The sequence below is a fragment of the Hypanus sabinus genome, chromosome 6 (genome assembly GCF_030144855.1).
Source record: "Hypanus sabinus isolate sHypSab1 chromosome 6, sHypSab1.hap1, whole genome shotgun sequence".
NCBI lineage: Eukaryota > Metazoa > Chordata > Chondrichthyes > Myliobatiformes > Dasyatidae > Hypanus > Hypanus sabinus.
Window position 1 is genome coordinate 48,768,422 of NC_082711.1, and position 21,326 is coordinate 48,789,747.

Genomic DNA, 21,326 nt, shown 5'->3' on the forward strand with positions numbered 1-21,326 from the left:
AACTTCCTCACAGACAGGACCCAGGCTGTAAAGATAGGGGACAAGCTCTCCTCTACAATCACTCTGAGCACCGGTGCCCCACAAGGCTGTGTACACCCATGATTGTGTAGCCAAGTTTCCATCGAATTCAGTATATAAGTTTGCTGATGACACCACAATTGTAGGCCGCATCTTGGGTAATGATGAGTCTGAGTACAGAGGGGAAATTAAGAACTTGGTGGCATGGTGCAAAGACAATAAACTATCCCTTAACGTCAGCAAGATGAAGGAATTGGTTGTTGACTTCAGAAGGAGTAGCGGACCGCACAACCCCATCTACATCGGTGATGCGTAGGTGGAACATGTCAAAAGCTTTAAGTTCCTCAGGGTGAATATCACAAATGACTTGACTTGATCTAACCAAGCAGAGTCCACTGCCAAGAAGGCCCACCAGTGCCTTTACTTCCTGAGAAAGCTGAAAAAATTTGGCCTGTCCCCTAAAACCCTCACTAATTTTTATAGGTACTCCGTAGAAAGCATTCTTCTAGGGTGCATCACAACCTGGTATGGAAATTGTCCTGTCCAAGACTGGAAGAAGCTGCAGAAGATCGTGAACCTAGCCCAGCACATCACACAAACCAATCTTCCATCCTTGGACTCACTTTACACCACATGCTGTTGGAGCATTGCTGCCAGGATAATCAAGGATTATCAAGTCCCACCCAGCCAACACACTTTTTGTCCCACTTCCCTCCGGGAGAAAGTTCAAGAGCATGAAGATACGTACAGCCAGATTTGGGAACAGCTTCTTTCCAACTGTGGTAAGACTGCTGAACAGATCCAGACCCGGATCTGGGCCATACCTTCCAAATATCTGGACCTGACTTGCACTACCATACTTTCCCTTTTCTATTTTCTAATTATGATTTATAATTTAAATTTTTATTATATTTGATTTGTACTTCAGGGAGCGCGAAGTGCAGAAACAAATATCACTGTGATGATTGTACGCTCTAGTATCAACTGTTTGGTGACAATAAAGTATTTGTGTTTGTATTTGACCTCCCAAAGTGCAACACCTCACACCTATCTGGATAAAGCTCCATTTGCCATTTCTCAGCCTAGATTTCCAAATGCCTATATTCTGCTTTATCCTTTGATAACTTCCCTCATTATTCACAACTGCAGCACTCTTTGTATTGTCTGTAAACTTGTTTATTGGTTCATCTGCATTTGTGTATGTATATATTTTATACATAAACAAGAGATTCCAGCACTGATTCCTGTTACAGACCTGCAGTCAGAGTTCGACCCCCTGCACAGCTAGCCTCTGGTTTTTTACGACCAAGCCAATTTTGAATCCAGCCTACCAAGTCTCTATAGATCCTATTGATCTTAATGTTCTTGGTCATGAGGAACTTTATCAAAAGTTTTACTGTGTCCATGTACACAATGTACACTGTGTGCCTCATCAGTTATCTTCATCATCCTTTCCAAAAAAAACTATCTTGTAAGACATGTCTTTACTACATGAAGCCATGCTGACTATCCCTAACAAGTCTCTGCTTTTCCAGTAGAGTAGATTGAATCTAGTAGGATCTTCTCCAGTAGGTCTTTATTCTTTGGAGCATAGAAGGTTGAGGGGGGACTTGATGGAGGTATTTAAAATTATGAGGGCGATAGATAGAGTTGACGTGGATAGGCTTTTTCCATTGAGAGTAGGGGAGATTCAAACAAGACATGATTTGAGAGTTAGGGGGCAAAAGTTTAAGGGTAACACGAGGGGGAATTTCTTTACTCAGAGAGTGGTAGCTGTGTGGAATGAGCTTCCAGTAGAAGTGGTAGAAGCAGGTTCGGTATTGTCATTTAAAGTAAATTTGAATAGGTATATGGACAGGAAAGGAATGGAGGATTATGGGCTGAGTGCGGGCCAGTGGGACTAGGTGAGTGTAAGCGTCGGCACGGACTAGAAGGGCCGAGATGGCCTGTTTCCGTGCTGTAATTGTTATATGGTTATAATTTATCCAGCACTGATGTAAAGCTCTTTAGCCTATAGAAAACCTACATCACAAAGCTGTGATGTCCTTCTGCCCACAAAGCTGTGCCGAATAATGTGCTTATTTGCTTATTTGTCTCTACTGCCCTTCTTAAAGAATGGAACAATAATGACTTTTGGGACTTAATCTTTCAGTAAAGGGGATACAAAAATCGCTTTCTAGGCTTGAGCAACCTCTTTTTGTTCTCTCAGTAATCTGGGACAAATCCCATCATAATCTTAACACTCTTCTTGAACAAATTTCATGAGTGTTCTTGAGACCCAGGACCTCTAGAACATCAGCATAACCCTCCCTGATCTTATAGTCCTCCATATCCTTTTCCTTTGTGAATATGAATGGTATTTATTGAGTACCTTGCCCATTTCCTAGGGCTCTAATAGGTCCGTGATCGTACTATCTCCCTAGTTACCTTCTTGTTTTTCAGTTAAGTATAAAATGTCTTGGGATTTTCTTTTAATGCTACTTGCTGAGGGCATTTCATGATCCTGTTTCCGATTTAAGTTCTCTCCTATTTCATTTATATTTACATGGAACATAGGATAGTACAGAACAGCAATGGGCCTATCGGTCGACAATATTGTGCCGAACCAATTAAATTAGTAACCAAATGGCTAACTACACTAATCGCTTCTTCCTTCACAATGCCAATATCCTTCCATTTCCTCTCATTCATGTATCTAAGTATCTCTTCAAAGTCTAATGATTCTGCCTCAATCACCACCCCAGACAGGCACTCCAGGCACTCGCCACTCTCTGGGGGCAAAAAAAAACTTACCCCTCACATTTCCTTTGAAATTACCCCCCCCCCACCTTAAATGCATGCCCCCCGGTATGAGATATTTTAAACCATGGAAAACGATACAGAAGATTCTGATTAATTGGGTCATCAGTTAGTCATGGCTGTTGCTTGTTTGGAACAACTCTTAAAAGAACAAAAACAAATCAAGGTAATAGTCAGGATTCCCTTTGTTTATTTGGTACATTATGCTGTTTGAAGATTCTAGCATTGAAAAAGTAGCGGCTGATTGGCAGGAAGTAAAGCCTTTTCTGGTTGGCTGGCAGCCAGTGACTAGTGATGTTCCACAGGGTCCAGTTTTGAGGCGGATTCTTTTTACTATATATGTCAGTGATTTGGATAATAGAATGGATGGCACTGTTGCAAAGTTTTCAGACAATATGAAGATAAGTGAAGGAGCAGGTAGTTTTGAGAAATAGAGAAGCTACAGAAGGACTTGGACAATTTAGGAGAATGGGCAGGTAGAATACATTTGTCGAGGAGTGCGTCGTCATGCACTTTGGTAAAAGAAATGAAAGAGTTGACTGTTTTCTAAATGGAGAGAAAATACAAAAAAAAACGAGGTGCAAAGGGACTTGAGCCTTGCGCAGGATTCCCTTAAGGTTCATTTGCAGATTGGGTCTGTGATGAGGAAGTTCCAATGTGATATTAGCATTCATTTCAAGAAGACTAGAATATAAAAGCAAGGATGTAATTTTGCAACTGATGAGGCATCACTTGGAGTATTTTGAGTGGTTTTGGGTGTGGTTTTGGGCCCCTTAGAAAGGCTACGCTGAAACTGGAGAGGGTTCAAAGGAGGTTCCAAGAATAATTCCATATTGAATGGCTTGTCATTTGAAGATGTGATGACTCTGGGCCTATCTTTGCTGGAATTCAGAAGAATGAGGGTTGAGCTCATTGAAACCTATTGAATGGTGAAAGGCCTTAATACAATGGATGTGGAGTGGATGTTTCCTGTGTTAGCAGAGCCTAAGACCAGGGGACACAGTCGCTGAATAGAGGGGTGTCCTTTTGGAATGGAGATAAGGAATTTCTTTAGCCAGAGAGTGGTGAATCTGGAATTTTTTGCCACAGGCAGCTGTGCATATGTAAAGCAGAGCTGATCAATTACTGATTGGTCAGGACATGAAGGGATAGGGGGAGAAGGCAGCAGATTGGGGTTGAGAGGAAAATTGTATCAGCCATGATGCAATGGCAGAGCAGACTTGATGGTCCAAATGGCCTAACTCTGCTCCCATATATTTTATGGTCTTAATTGGGGCAGGAGGCTATTGCCAAACATTTTCTAACCAGCTTCAGCCACATGCACGTTAGACACTACACCATGTTTGGAGTGAATAGTTTTTAAATAGTGTCACTTGCATGTTTGTGTTCACAACACAGTGATTTTTGTCACTGATAGTTGGTGAATAATAAACAGTGAAACAATTCAAAACTGTTTTGCTCATTGCGGTTTAAAGCATTCAGGCTTAGAGATGTTAGAAAGAGCCAGGAGTGAAAATGAAAAGATTTCAATACTTCAACTACAAAGAATTTTAAGGTATTGACAATCATAGTGTAGTGACCATAATATGATATGATATGTTTTAACCTACAACTTGAGAAGAAGAAGGGAAAATCGGATGTGTCAGTATTACAGTTGAACAAAGGGAACTATGGAGCTATGAGGGAGGAGCTGGCCAAAGTTCAATGGAACAATACCCTAGCAGGGAAGACAGTGGAACAAAAATGGCAGGTATTTCTGGGAATAATGCAGAAGGTGCAGGATCGGTTCATTCCAAAGAGGAAGAAAGATCCTAAGGGGAGTAAGGGACGGCCGTGACTGACGAGGAAAGTAAAGGGCAGTATAAAAATAAAAGAGAAGAAGTATAACATAGCAAAGATGAGTGGGAAACCGGAGGACTGGGAAGCTTTTAAAGAGCAACAGAAGATAACAAAAAAGGCAATACACCAAGAAAAAATGAGGTACGAAGGTAAACTAGCCAAGAATATAAAGGAGGATAGTAAAAGCTTCTTTAGGTATGTGAATAGCAAAAAAATAGTTAAGACCAAAATTGAGCCATTGAAGACAGAAACAGGTGAATTTATTATGGGGAACAAGGAAATGACAGAGGAGTTGAACAGGTACTTTGGATTTGTTTTCACTAGCGAAGACACAAACAATCTCCCAGATGTAATTGTGGCCAAAGGAACTAGGGTAAAGGATGAACTGAAGGAAATTTATATTAGGCGAGAAACGGTGTTGGATAGACTGTTGAGTCTGAAGGCTGATAAGTCCCAGGGACCTGATGGTCTGCATCCCAGAGTACTTAAAGAGATTAGTGGGCAAAATTAGGGCACATGGTATTGGGGGCAGAGTACTGACATGGATTGAAAATTGGCTAGCTGACAGGAATCAAAGAGTAGTGATCAACAGGCCCCTTTTGGAATGACAGGCTGTGACCACTGGGGTACCGCAAGGTTCGGTGCTGGGACCGCAGCTGTTTACAATGTACATTAATGATTTAGATGAAGGGATTAAAAGTAACATTAGCAAATTTGCTGATGACACAAAGCTGGGTGGCAGTGTGAAATGTCAGGAGGATGATATGAGAATGCAGGGTGACTTGGACAGGTTGGGTGAGTGGGCAAATGTATGGCAGATGCAGTTTAATGTGGATAAATGTGAGGTTATCCACTTTGGTGGCAAGAACAGGAAGGCAGATTACTATCTAAATGGAGTCAAGTTAGGAAAAGGGGAAGTACAACGAGATCTATGTGTTCTTGTACATCAGTCAATGAAAGCAAGCATGCAGGTACAGCAGGCAGTGAAGAAAGCTAATGGCATGCTGGCTTTTATAACAAGAGGAATTGAGTATAGGAGTAAAGAGGTCCTTCTGCAGCTGTACAGGGCCCTGGTGAGACCCCACCTGGAGTATTGTGTGCAGTTTTGGTCTCCAAATTTGAGGAAAGACATTCTTGCTATTGAGGGAGTGCAGTGTAGGTTCACAAGGTTAATTCCCGGAATGGTGGGACTGTCATATGTTGAAAGATTGGAGCGACTGGGCTTGTATACACTGCAAGTTAGAAGGATGAGAGGGGATCTGATTGAGACATATAAGATTATTAAGGGATTGGACACACTGGAGGCAGGAAGCATGTTCCCGCTGATGGGTGAGTCCAGAACTAGAGGCCACAGTTTAAGAATAAGGAGTAGGCAATTTAGAACAGAGATGCGGACAAACTTTTTCACCCAGAGAGTGGTGGATATGTGGAATGCTCTGCCCCAGAAGGCAGTGGAGGTCAAGTCTCTGGATGCATTCAAGAGAGAGTTAGATAGAGCTCTTATAGATAGCGGGGTCAAGGGATATGGGGAGAGGGCAGGAACGGGGTACATTGTGTATGATCAGCCATGATCACAGTGAATGGCGGTGCTGGCTAAAAGGGCTGAACGGCCTACTCCTGCACCTACTGTCTATTGTCTATCATCCTGAATGTTATAATTGAAGATTTGGAGGATGCAATTTTCAAAACCACTGTTTGAAAGCAGTCCACTGTCTGCACTGAATTTGCCCATTTACAGTCAATCATTCAGCGTATACTGAATGAATTCCTCTGTTAATAACTATATGGTTATAATGCAGTTTAGTAGTTGTAGTATTCTAATTTATTCTGTATTTCATTTAAATACATAGTTTGTTAACCAGTTAAATGGTAATTTGGCTTTTTTATACTTCATTTTTATCTATTTCCTTGAAACTTCAGCTAATTGGGACAGCCATTTAATTTGTCCAAAATGTAGTTCCTGATGTATCCCAATTAACCAGAATCTGCTGTATTGTCTGTCTACTCGATCTTTACCTTTCATAATCTTATAAACTTCAATCAGTTCTCCCCTCAGTCTCTGCCACTCCAGAGAAAACAACCCAAGGTTATCTAACTTTTCATTATAGTTCATGCCCTCTAATCTAGGTAACATCCTGGTGTACCCTGTCTGCACCTTCTCCAAACCCTGTACATCCTCCTATAATATGGCAACCAAAACTATATGGAGAACTCTAGATGCGGCCAAGCTAGAGTTTTATAAAGCTGCAACATAACTTCCTGACTTGTGGACTCAGTACCTCAACTAATAAAAGCAAGCATACCATATGCCTTCTTAACCAACCTTCCAATCTGTGTAACCACTATGAACTTGGACACAAAGATCTTTCTACTTATCAACAATTTGGGTGTGACTTAGATGTCTCATAAATTTCTCATAAACCCCATCTGCTTTTATTTAATTCTTTTTTGACTAAATTTGTAGTATCTCTTGTCATCCAAGTTTCCTGAACTTGGCCATCCTGTTTTTCTTAAAAGAACATGTTGGGCCTGAATTCTGACCAGCTGGCTTTTAGCTGACTCCCACGTGTCAGATGCAGACTTAGCGTACCAGCTTATCTCAATACAGTCTCCTTAGATCCTGAAATAATTAGCCATTTTCCACAAGGTCCACTTTTCTCCTTATCCATAAGCATCTTAAAACTTACAGAATCATAATCATTGTTCCTAAAATGCTGTCCAGCTGCAACTTTGATAACTTGTCCAGGCTTACTCCATAATAAGATCCAGTATGGCCACTTCCCTGACTGGATTATCTACAAGTTAGAAGAGTAGCTTATCCACTTTAGTCATATAAAGTCAATTGTAAAGAAAGCTGGGTTTTCAGTTTTGTCCCCTGAAAAGAATTTTTATAAGCATGTGTGTAAATAAATTAGCATGGTATCTCTGGTGTGTACAGGAACTAAGGCCCCTCAGAAAGTGAAAACAAAGTTCTGTATCACATTAGAGCTTATGCAGTCTAAAAACAGTGACTCATTGTATGCAGGTAGCACAATGCCAACCCTAAGCAGTCTGCACAATATTAATTTAGTCAAATTATTACTGGTCTCTGTATATTACTTTCATATTTTCGAGTAGGTGGTGCTTCATTGTGGATTTTCTGAACCTGAAGGTTCATGTTCTGAGAACATGTCTAATTTGAATTTAAAAATGAACTTGTTGTCATAGTGTAGCATTATTGTGTTACGACATAAAGTTGCAGCAGAACTGGAGTAATAATTATTGGTAAAAAGTCAGTTGAACTCTTTTTGTTTATTATTATTGTGGGTTATTTGTACTCTATTTCTACCCATTTCTTTAGACTTCAGACAGCCTGAAATTTTCAGATGATATGAGCCCAAGAAGAGACTCTTCATCAGATAGCTTTAGTGATGCTTCCAAGGAAGGATGGCTGCAATTTCGTCAGATTCTTACAGAAAAAGGAAAGGTAATGTATTTTAATGGATATGTCAAGTTTAATTTATGGAAGTGTGTTTAAAATTTGGTATAAAATAAAACAGAAAATGTCCAGTTTATGGATAACCTGAGGAATCATCAATATTTCCTTTCATGCCCAAAACTGAGTACTGATATGTTTATAGCAGGGAGTCTGCCGAAGGACTTGGACAAGTTGGGAGAATGAGCAGCTGGAATACAGCATAGGGAAGTATGTGATCATGCACATTGGTAGAACAAATAAAGGCAAAGACTATATTCGTAATGGGGAGAAAATCAGAAATTGAAGGTGCAAAGGATCTTGGGGGTCCAGGTACAAGATTCCCAAAGATGGACTTGCAGATTCAGTTAGTAAGGAAAGCAAATACAAAATTTAGCATTCATTTCAAGAGGACTGGAATATAAAAGTAAGTATGTAATACTGAGACTTTGTAAAGCATTGCTCTGACCACATTTGGAATATTGTGAGCAGTTTTAGGCCCCACACCTAATTAAGGGTGTGCTGGCATTGGAGTGTGTCCAGAGGAAGTTTATTAGAATGATCACAGGGATGAAAGGGTTAATGATGTATGAGTAACATTTGATGGCTCTGTGTGTCTACTCACCAGAATTTAGGATGATGGGCTATCTGCCGAATATTGAAAGGCCTGGATGGAGTATATGTGGAGAGGATGTTTCTGGTAATAGAGTATAGGCTCGGGGAGCACAGCCTCAGAATCAAAGGACGTTCCTTTAGAACAGAGATTAGGAGGATTTTATTTAGCCAGAGTGTGTCGAATGTGTGGAATTAATACCGACCCAGATGATTTTGAAGTCCAAATCATTAGGTACATTTAAAGCAGAGGTTGATTGTTTCTTGATGAATAAAGTTGTCAAAGGTTGTGGAGGATAATACTGGAAAATGGTGTTGAGGGGAAAGTAAATCACCCATTGTGTAGCAAGCTCCATGGGCTGTGCGGCCTAATTCTGCTGCAATGTCTGAAGGTGATTTTTGCGAAAATCCTACCATAACTCATTTTGGTCTCCTTGCATTCCCTTCAACTCTCCAAGTTTCTGCTATTCATCTGCATTCTAAGTGAAACTTATTTACTGACTACCAGGACGTTTTTGAGATGAAGGAGGAAACTGGAGGAAATGCAAGGTTCACACAGACTGCACTAGCAGTAAGGATTAAACTCGGGTTGTTGAAATTGTGAGGCCGTCATTCTTCCTGCTACACCACACACTGGACACATGGTTCAGGACACACTTGTCAGGGAGACTTTCTGAATAACTGTTAATTTTCTAAAATATGATTCAATGATATCAGCTCTCACTTTCCTATACCCTAGAGTGCACAGGTCCAGTCTGCTTATCTCTCTTCATGTGACAGCCCCCACCTTTGGATCGCTGAGTGGGTGAGGGATTGTTTAAAAAATATGTGAAGTTTATTCATTAAACTTGGCTGTGTTCACTTTTTAAAAGTATCCAAATGAATGTATTTCTGAATTCTATTCATTTTTAAATATTTGGAGTAACTACTGAGAAAAGTTATTTAGAATAGATTCCCAGCATTTTCAAACTCTACTGAACTGTTTATATGTTGAAAGGAATCCTCTATTTAAGCTGTAAATAATCAAAAGCCACTCTTTTGCTTTATTTGCTATATAGTTGGCCCTCTGTATCCGTAGGGGTTTGGTTCCGGGCCCCCTTGCGAATACCAAATTCCACGAATGCTCAAGTTCCATATATAAAATGGCGTAGTATTTGCACATCCTCCCGTATACTTTAAATCACCTCTAGATTACTTATACCTAATACAATGTAAATACTGTGTATACTGTTGTTATACTGTATTGTTTAGGGAATAATGACAAGAAAAAATAGTTTGTACGTGGTCAGTACAGATGCAACCATCGTAGCTCTTCTGGGAACACTATGCCGATTCTCCCATGATCTTTAAGTTCTTGAGGCTGTAGCACTTTACATAGCTAGCCAGCCGTCCCTTAATAGTCATAAACTCCTTCCTCTCACTCACCACACAAATAGCGAACGAACAAGACAAGAGGCAAACAATGCTCAAACAACGAGTGATACGTTTAATCATCTCTAGGTTACAGGTTTCCCCCACTATCCGAAGGTAGAGCATTCCTATGACACCGTTTGTAAGCCGAAATGGCGTAAAGCGAAGAAGCAATTATCATTAATTTATATTGGAAAGTTTTTGAGAGTTCCCAGACCCAAAAAATAGCCTACCAAATCAAACCAAATAACACAAAACCTAAAATAACATGAACATATAGTAAAAGCAGGAATGATATGATAAATATACAGCCTATATAAAGTAGAAATATTGTATGTATGGTGTAGTTTCACTTGTCAAAATTGGGAAGACAGCGAGCCAAAATCAATTTGGAGAAGAAAAATTGGCACGTTCACGCGTGCGTACGTACATGCCTACACATGTACACACGCATACGCACACAACTGCCCGCACAAGGCTTCATGGTCATGGTCGTCCTTCTTGGGATAAACACACTTATTAAGCGGTCGTCTTTTTTTCGTAAAAGTGAAAATCCTCTTTGGTTAGCAAAAACAGGTACTAATGTAGGTCTTTCGTAACAGCGAGCTGTCGTAAAGCAATTATTTGAAAAACGGGGGCCACCTGTACTTTACACTCCCTCTTAGCCTTTGAAGAATTGCTTTGACCACTTAATTGCTTTTTAGGAGCCATTTTTTCACAGAAACAAAGGGTGCACACAACCCAAGTAGTGACTGAAGGAGACGCAAGCTGAACAATGCTCAAGCAACTAGTGCTGGAGAGAGAACTTCCAGGGTTTTTCTCGATCCCGATCTGCGATTGATTGGATCTGTGGATACAGAGGGCCACATGAAATAATATGCTAAAGAAATTTTCTTGGGTTAATGTATTATGAATTTCTCTTCCTATTTCTAACATTATTATTAATTGTTACTTTTATTGCAATTCCTATTATGTGGCTTCAATAGAAGTTTGGTCCAAAGTTTATTTGGAGGCATCAACATTTTAATTTTTCAGAAACAACTTTAATTTTAATTATTAAAGGTCTATTTGCCATAAATCTGATGGGCTTATTCCAAGGTTTAATTCCCTGTAGTTGACTAAATCCTGGTCAAACATCTTGATTTTTTTTCCCCATTAAGCAACTTGCTCAGCATAACCTCTGTTAGCTTTTTCAGAGTCTGTGCCAAGAATTGTATTTACCAAGATTATCACATTGACTTTTATATTTTGCATAAATTTTTTGAAGTCTCACTGTTCAAGATTTAACTTTTTTGACATGAACAATTTGTTAATAAAATAATACTCTGTAATTCCCATAAACAAAATTTTGGATGAAAATCAAATGGCTATTTACAAATATGTAAAAAGACCAGTCAATCCTTTGGAGTCTGCTTCAGACATGATTCCAATGCATAGTGCACCTCTGTTAGCCAGCATTCTTGTAAATTTAAGAGTTGGGGGAGGAGGAAGAATCTTTCAAAGGAAACTCCATTTGAGGAATTCATTCTCAAATCCCTCTGAAGGCAAATCAAATTGTAAAACAAAACTGTAGCCAACTCCACTGTGTAGATTTGATAATATACAACACTTTGCTCCATATAATGGTGTAATTTTGCTACTCAGCTGATCACCCTGGTCTTTTCAAACAATTATAGTGAATCCACTTGTGTTTCACAAGCCAGAACATATGTTTTTTATCGCCCCAAAGCTGCTCTGCATTCCCATCCCAACCCAAGAAATATTCATTGCAGGGAAAAAGAAAACTGCTAACCTACATATTGAGTTTATGCATAGGTATATAACTTAAATACTTACTTACATCTTTGTATAAATGGTCTGTTTCTTAAATAGGAACAATAGAAGACCGTACAGCTCCACAAGTCTGCATCATTTAATTCAATCATTTCATACCTCACATTATGCTGCCTGCCATATCCCTTGATTCCTCTAGTATCCAATAATCTTACTGAACTAAGCTTTAAGTGCAATCAGTGATAGAGCCTACATAGCCTTCCATGGTAGAGAATTCTAGATCTGTAACCCTTTTGATGAAGGAATTTCTGTTTGTCTCAAAGTTCAAAGTAAATCTATTATCAAAGTGCAAATAAATCACTGTACACCAACCTTGAGATTCATTTTCTTGTGGGCATACTCAACAACTCCATAATAGAAAAATAAACATATCAGAAACAATGAAAGACTGCATCAACTTGGGTGTCCAACCTGTGTGCAAAAGACAACAAACTATGCATATACAAAAAGAAAGAAAGAAGTAAGCAAGCAAGCAATAAATGTGGAGAACATGAGATGAAGATTCCTTGAATGTGAGTTCATAGGTTGTGGGAATATTTCAGTGATGGGCAAGAGAAATTGTGTGAAGTTATCCCCTTTTGTTTGGGGCATAAAGTTGAGAGGTAACTGTTCATAAACCTGATGGTGTGCTTCCTGAGGCTCCTGTACCTTCTTCCTGATGGCACAAGCAAGAAGAGAGCATCTTAGTCCTAAATGGCTTACTCCTCAAGAATGTGAATCTTGGTTCTACACACAACCGAATAAAATGTCCTCCCTACATCCATCCTGCTTAGCCCTATAAGAATGTTGCAAGTTTCAGTGAGATCTCCTCTAAACCCTACAGAATATAGATCTAAGATAAGAAAATCTGCAGTTGCTGGAAGTTCAAGCAACGCGCACAAAATGCTGGAGCAACTCAGCATGCCTGGCACCATCTATGGAAAAAAACAAACAGTCAATATTTCAGGCTGGACTGGTGAAGGGTCTCAGTCTGAAACATTGACTGTTTACTTTATTCCCCATAGATGCTGCCTGACCTGCTGAGTCCCTCCAGCATTTTGAGAACATAGATCTAAAGGGAGGCACAGTGCTACAGCTCCAGTGACCCTGATCCACTCTTGATTTTGTATGTAGTTTACCCATTGTTCCTGTGACCAGATGGATTTTCTCAAAGCTTCTTTTCCATTACATCTCAAAGATTTGCAGGTTTGAAATTTAATTAGTCTCTGTAAATTCCCTCTAATGTGCAGATGAGCAATAGAATCTGGAAGCAGTTGATGGCAGTGTGAGGAGAATACATTGAGTTACAACAACAGTACTGTAAAAAAAGTCTTCCTTTATGACACATACTTTTTAAATAAGAGACTAAAATTGCACACAGCACTCCAAATTGTAGTGTCCCTGAAGACCTGAACAATTGCAATGTTTATATCTGTACTCAAATCCCCATGTGATAAAAGCTAACCTACCATTCTCCTTCATTTCAAAGTATTTCCAAGTAAACAACAAAATCCCAATGACCTCGCCAATCAGCTGTCATACAATCGTGTTAGTTATCATTCTCTCTTTGGATTATTCTTCCAGTCTTCTGAAATTGTGGTTGTGTTAAAAGTCAAGTGGATAAGTTTTCATTCATAAAGATATTTCTGTAGCAACATACACAATTTGCTGGAAGAATTCCGCAGGTTAGGCACGAGGAATAAACAGTTGATGTTCCGAACCAAGACCCTAATCAGGGCTGAAAGGGATGGGGGGAAAAGCAGAATTTTATTGTTTCTGTGTTCTCTCTTGTTTCTCCTTATTTGGCTGTTAGGAATTTGGAGCTGATAACTAACACCTGTTCAGATGCTTCCGTTGTGAGTTGATCTCTCAATCTTGATTCTTAGTTTCTGCTTTCCTGTCTCTAGAGAGTTGAATGCGAACTGCTTAATGGATGTTATATCCAACACTGAATTCAGTTCTAATTTTCAATGCTTCCTAACATTGAGAAGACAAAAGCCAGTGTGTTTGTTCATTGGACAGTAATTTTAGCCCTCTTCCATGGCAATTAACTGGATTTAAACCAGACTGATTGCAGCCTTGTGGTTATATTAAACCCTCACTTGCATCTTATTTTCCTTTAGATGCAAGATATGTCAAATCTACATATTTCACCAATTCCATTTGCTTGACAGATTTAATCACTTTGCCATCAGCTGACAAGACCCTAGTTTCTGGAATTCTTTTCCATGTGCACTCCATATCTGCACTCCAATCTGTGCTGCTCTGCCATAATATCTGCTTATGTGACTTAGATTCAAAATTTAGCTTGGTTATTCTTTCATGAAATGCTGTCAATGTGTTAGACAACACTACAGCACAGAAACAAACCCTTTCGCCCATCCAGTCTGTTATGTCAGGCATAAGGCATCTAGTCTTTGCCAAACCATTAACCTGCCTAGTCCCATTGACCTGCACCCAGACCATAGCACTCTATAACCTTCCCATCCATGTACATGCCCAAATTTTTTTTGCATGTTAAAATCAAATCTATATCTACCACTTGTGCTGACATGTTCTTCCATCCTCTGAGTGAAGAAGTTCATACTTATATTCCCCTTAAATATTTCACCTTTCATCCTTAACCCATGACCTGCTATTTGTAGTCTCCCCGAATCTCAGAGGAAAAAGCTTGCTTGCATTTACCCCAGCTATACTGCTCATATTTTTCTGTACATCCTATCAAATCTCACCTCACGCTTCCACATTCTAGGGAATGAAGTCCTAACCTACTCAAGACCCGGCAACAATCTTGTAAATTTTATCTGCACTCTTTCAATCTTGGGTACATTTTTCCTGTAGGTAGGTGACCAAACCTGCACACAGTACTTCAAATTAGATTATACTAATGGTTTATACCATTTCAACATAACATCTCAACTCCTTTATTCCATACATTGATTTATGACGGCCAACGTGCCAAAAGCTTTCTTCACAACCCTGTCTACTTGAGACAACACTTTTAAAAATTATGGATCTGTATTCACAGATCCCTCTGTTCTACTGCTCTTGTCAGTGCCCAGTGCCTCACTGTATAACACCTGTCCTGGTTGGTCCTCCCGAAGTGCAATACCTCACACTTTTCTGCATTAAATTCCATCTGCCATTTTTCAGTCCATTTTCCCAGCTGTTCCAGATCTCACTGCAAGATTTGATAGTTTCCCTCGTTATCCATAATACCTCCAATCTTAAAGTTATCCGCAAATTTGCTAATCTAATTTACCACATTATCATCCAAATTGTTGATAAAGATGAGAAACAACAATGAACCAGCACTGATCACTATGGCACACCACGATCACAGGCCTCCAGTCAGAGAGGCAAACATCTACTACCACTCTATGGATTCTCCTGCAAAGCCAATGTCTCATCCAATTTACTAACTCATTTTGAATGCCAAGTGACTGGACCTTTTTGATTAAATTCCCATATACAGTGCCCATGAAAAGTATTCACCCCTCTTGGAACTTTTCATGTTTTATTGTTTTACAATATTGAATCAAAGTGGATTTAATTTGGCTTTTTGACACTGCTCAACAGAAAAAGACTCTTTCTTGTCAAAGTGAAAACAGATCTCTACAAAGTGATCTAAATTAATTACAAATATAAAATGCAAAATAATTGATTCCATAAGTATTCACCCCCTTCAAGTCAGTATTTAGTAGATACACATCTGGACACTGCAATGTCTTCCCAATCTAAGCTCTGTCAGATTGCAAGGGGATCATGAGTGAACAGCCCTTTTCAAGTCCAGCCACAAATTCTCAATGGAATTGAGGTCTGGACTCTGAGCCGTCCACTCCAAGATGTTAACATTCTTGTTTTTAAGCCATTCCTATGTTACTTCGGTTTTATGCTTGGGGTCATTGTCATGCTGGAAAACAGATCTCCCAAGTCACAGTTCTCTTGCAGACTGCATTAGTTTTTCCTCCAGGATTTCCCTGTACTTTGCAGCGTTTATTTTATCCTTGACAGGCCTTCCAGGGCCTGCTGCAGTGAAGCATCCTCACGGCATAATGCAGCCACCACCATGCTTCACGGTCAGGATGATGTGTTTTAGATGGGCAGTGTTCAGCTTATACCAAACATGGTATTTAGTGTGATGATCAAAAAGCTCAATTTTGGTTTCTTCAGACAATAGGACATTCTTCCAGCTGACTTCAAAGTTTCCCACATGCCTTCTGGCAAACTAGCTGAGATTTCACGTGAGATTTTTTTTCAACAGTGGCTTTCTCTTTGCCACTCCCATCTCAACCACTGAAGCTTGCAAGCTTTCCAGAGTTGTCATAGGTCTCTTGGTGGCCTCCCTCACTAGTCCCCTTCTTGCATGGCCATTCAGTTTTTGAGGATGGCTTTCTCTAGGCAGATTTACAGCTGTGCCATATTCTTTCCATTTCTTGATGATTGACTTAACTGTACTCCAAGGGATATTAAGTGACTTCCAAGTTTTCTGGTATCTATCTCCCGACTTGTGTTTTTCAATAACCTTTTTGTGGAGTTGCTTGGAGTGATTTTTTTTTTTGTCTTCATGGTGTAGTTTTTGCCAGGATACTGACTCACCAGCAGTTGGACCTTCCAGAAACAGGTGTAGTTTTACTACAATCAATTAAAACACCATGACAACACACAGGTGATCTCTATTTAACTAATTATGTGACTTCTAAAACCACTGGTAATGTCATATTAAGGAGTGGGGGGGGTGAGTAATTAAGTGATCAATTATTTTGTGTTTTGTATTTGTAGTTAACTTAGTTCACTTTGTAGAGATCTGTTTTCACTTTGACACAAAAGAGTGTTTTTTCCATTATTCAAATTAAATCCATTGTGATTCAATGTTGTAAAACAATATAAAAAGAAAACTTCCAAGGTGGGGGGGGGGTGAATACTTTTTATTGGCACTGTATGATCTTGTCAAAGTCCTTGCTAAAGTTTACGTAGACATCATTTGTCTTGCCGCTTTCAACTTTTTTGATAAATTCCTTGAAAAGCTGTATAAGATTGGCTTGACTCAAAGCCATGTCTGTCCCTAATCAGTCCCTGCCCATCCAAATACTTATATATCCAGTCTCTTAGAATACCTTCCATAACTTTCCCACTCCTGATGTCAGACTCACTGGGCTATAATTTCCTGGCTTACTCTTAGAGTCTTTCTTAAACACCGGAACAACATTAGTTACCCTCCCTTTCTCCTGCACCTCACCCGTAGCTAAGAATGTTTAAAATATCTCTGCTAGAGCCCTTGCAATTACTGCACTAGCCTCCCACAGGGTTCAAGGGAACAACAACTTGTCAGGCCTTAGGGATTTATCCATCCCAATTTGCCTCAAGGCAACAAACATCTCCTCCTCCTCTGTAATCTGTATATGATCCATGACCTTTCTGCTGATTGCTTCACATCCATAGACTATGTGTTCATTTCCTGACCGCTCCCTCTGTTTTTTTTTCTCTCTCTGCCCCTCTTACAATCACTCTTTGCCTGTGCTCCTTCTCCCTCTAGTGCTCTCCTCCCCCTTTCTTTCTCCCGAGGCCTCCCATCCCATGATCCTTTCCCTTCTCCAGCTGTGTATCCCTTTTGCCAATCACCTTTCCAGCTCTTAGCTTCACCCCTCCCCCTCCTATCATTTCAGATTTCCCCCTCCCCCTCCTACTTTCAAATTTCTTACTATCTTTTCTTTCAGTTAGTCCTGACGAAGGGTCTCGGTCCGAAATGTTGATTGTACTTCTTCCTATAGATGCTGCCTGGCCTGCTGCGTTCCACCAGTATTTTGTGTTTGTTGCTTGAATTTCCAGCATCTACAGATTTCCTCGTGCTTTCATATTTAAATCTCCCTCTTTTTTTGCTCCATGCATAGATTTCCCCCCTGATCTTCCAGGGGACCAATTTTTCTTTGCTATCTTTTTGTTCTTAATATATCTGTAATAGCACTTGGGATTCCCCTTCACCTTGTCTGCTAGAGCATTCTCATCATCTTTTAGCCCTCCTAATCCTTAAGCTTTCTCTTACATTTCTTATGCTCCTCAAGTACCTAATTTGTTGCTGACTGTCTATACCTGATAGGCACCTCCTTTTTCAACCAGGGCCTCAATATCTCTCGAAAAACTAGATTCCCTAAATCTGTGTGTGATGCCTTTTATTTTGACAGGAACTTACAAACTCTATACTCTAAAACTTTCACTTTTGAAGGCCTCGCACTTACCGAGTACACCTTTTCCAGTAAACAACCCACTTGCCATATCCTTTCTGATACCATCAAAAGTGGCCTTCCTCCAATTCAGAATCTCACCCCAAGGACCAGACCTATCCTTTTCCACAACTACCTTGAAGCTAATGATATTATGATCATTAGATGTAAAGTACTCCCCTACACATACTTCTATCATTTCTTTCACTTAGCCTGTCTCATTCCCTAATAGGAGATCTAACATTGTACTTCCTTATGTTCGGACTTCTATGTACTGCTTAAGGAAACTTTTAGGAATACTTTTGACGAACTCTGTCACACCCAGCCCTGCTCCTCCAAAACCCATGGACTGTTGGGTGGTCTATAATACAATCGTGTTAATGAGCTCGTACCTTTCTTCAGTTCTACCCTTTAAGCCTCACTAAATGAGCTCTTCAGTCTGTCCTGTCTGAGCACTAGTGTGATATTTTCCCTGTCTAGTATTACCACTGCTCCCACCAGTGGAATACTAAAGGTGTTATGTATGAACATGCTGAGTTTAGAAACCCAATTATTCAGTTCATTCATTTTTCTGAAAATATAACAAAAGGTATACAGCACCTTGAAAATGTATTCAGCCACCACAACTATCTTCACATTTTCTAAATTTAAAATATAATGAAGTAGAATTTTTTGAGCTAATCTGCCAAAGGTTGTGCATCATGTCATATCAAAAGAATAATTCCAAAACCGGTCAATAATTACTAAAAATTAAAAGCCAAAATTTTGGAGCTGAAAAACTAGTCATCCCTTTTGTAATTACTAAGGTAACTTTACTCAGATGCCATATACTGTTTATCATACCAACTCACCCAATTTATTGATGTAGAAAATTGGAAGATTACCTGTTTTCAATGAATTCATAAGAATAAATACCCCCTCCTCACTAAGGTCCAGCAGTAAGGTAGATTTTCAACAGATCAAGACAAAAAAGCATTCAAGACAAGTCATGGAAATGATAATAAAGAAGCACAAGACCATCTCAAAGGCAGTGAACATACCTTAGAGCTCACTGTCGTCCATCGTCGAAAAATTATGAAACCACAGCTACATTGCCTAGGTCAGTCCACCCCTTTAATCTTAGTCACTGGAGAAGAATGGTGCTTGTAAGAGAGGCTGCAGGGATGCCAACAATCACGCTCAGCGAGCTCCAGAAGTCAGTGGCTGCCACTGAAGGTGAAGTTCATGGCTCCACAGTATCTAAGGCCTTGCACAAATGGGTACTTATGGTAGATTGGCAAGGAAGAAGCCCTGGTTTTAAAAAAAGAAGCATCTTCTTGGCTGTAAAAACATTGCAGAGCATCACTTACATGCTAAAAAGATGTGGAAAAAGGTCTTGTGGTCCAATGAGACTAAAGTAGAACTTTCTGGCCTCAACACTAAGCATATCAGCCAGGTACCACCATCCCCACTGCCAGAGCACCCATGGAGTATCTGCAAATGCAGAAAGTTGATGTCCTTAAGTGGCCCAGTCAGAGTTGTGACCTTAACCCAGACGAACATCTCTGGCAAGACCTCAAAATTGCTGTCTACCACCGTTCACCAACTAACCTGAGACAGCTTGAGCAATTTTGCTCCATCAAGTTGTGCAAAGCTGATAGAGACTTATCCGAAAAGACTACTGACTGAATTCAAAGATATCTGAGTGTTGGTTCAACTAAGTACAGTCAGCCCTCCTTATCCGCGGGTTCCGCATGTGCGGATTCAAACAACTGCGGATCAGGAAAATCTGGAAGTTCCCTCTCCAGCACTCATTGTTTGAGCATGTACAGATGATTTTTTCCTGGCATTTTTCCCTAAACAATACAGTATAACAACTATTTACATAGCATTTACATTGTTTTAGGTATTATAAGTAATCTAGGGATGATTTAAAAGTACAGGCAGTCCCCGGGTTATGAATGAGTTTTGTTCCTGAGTCCGTCTTTAAGTCGGATTTGAAGTCGGAACAGGTACATCTGGTATTATTTAGCCTCAGTTAGTAAAACGTTTGTCTTAATATATTATTTTTCCTTTATATACATATAAAACACTTAAAAAACATATGTATTTCAATAATACATATGCCTTGCTTAGTAACAATTGTAGCTTTCATCAGGGCAGGGCCTTTCAAATGTTCCATTAAAATTGTTCCAATCATTGACTGACTGTAGTCTTAACGTTTTTCCAATGACCGATGGCGTTTCACCTCTTTCCAATCGCTTCATTACTTCCACTTTATTTTCAATCATGATCGTGATTATTTTTGTGAACAGGAACACTGTGGATGCAGAGCTGCTCCAGGTCCTAAAGTCCACCGCACTGATGCAGGTTAAATAAGGTCCCAGGTTCCAATGGGTCCTAAAGACCACTTGATCGAGCCAGGTTAAATAAGGGACTTGAGCATCTGCGTTTTTTAGTATACACAGGGGGGTCCCAGAACCAATCCCCCGTGGATAAAGAAAAGGGGGATGAATACTTTTGAGCTACTGGCATTTCAATTCCTGAAGTTTTAGTTTTTCATGCTAATTTTCCCTGTTTTGGGGGCTGTGAAGAAAGGAACATAATTCACAAATAAAATCCCTGGTTGTAGAACTCGTTTATGTGAACAAAGGTTTGGGGGCTGAATACTTCTACATGGTACTTTATGGTTGCTGAAATTGGAGTTGACAAATAAATAAGGATATTGGTTGTGAAGAGACTGCTTTCTTATATGGGAGTATATAGACTAGGCGTCATCTATGATGAAGTAAGTAGACTGGAATGCAAATTTCAGGTTGCAGTCAGATAACTAAAGATGGTAGTTGCGAAGGAGACATAAGGAGGCTGTGAAAGCTGCAGTTAGGTTATCTGGGTTGTCGAGGATCTGGCTAATGAAGTATGCATAATATGGAAACTTATAAAATGAACAGTTTTGAAATTTAAAATAATATTTTAAAACTTTACTGAAATTTAGAAGAGAGGCAACTTGGTAGATTTTAGAATCAGAATCGGGTTTATTATCACAGGCATGTGTTGTGATATTTGTTAACTTAGCAGCAGCAGGTCAATGCAGTACATGATAATAAGGATATTGGTTGTGAAGAGGTTGCTTTCTCATGTGGGAGTATGTAGACTAGATGTCATCTATGATGAATTAGGTA

General features: G+C 39.7%; 1 protein-coding gene across 1 annotated transcript in view; it reads left to right on the plus strand.

Moving 5' to 3' along the window:
* The window catches only part of LOC132395447 (rho GTPase-activating protein 21-like), a 197,236-nt gene that overhangs the window by 148,730 nt on the left and 27,180 nt on the right, over positions 1-21,326 (plus strand). Inside the window, exon 12 of the mRNA XM_059972072.1 lies at positions 7,997-8,122. Within this exon, the coding sequence (XP_059828055.1) occupies positions 7,997-8,122 (126 nt within the window). The remainder of the gene's footprint in view (positions 1-7,996; positions 8,123-21,326) is intronic.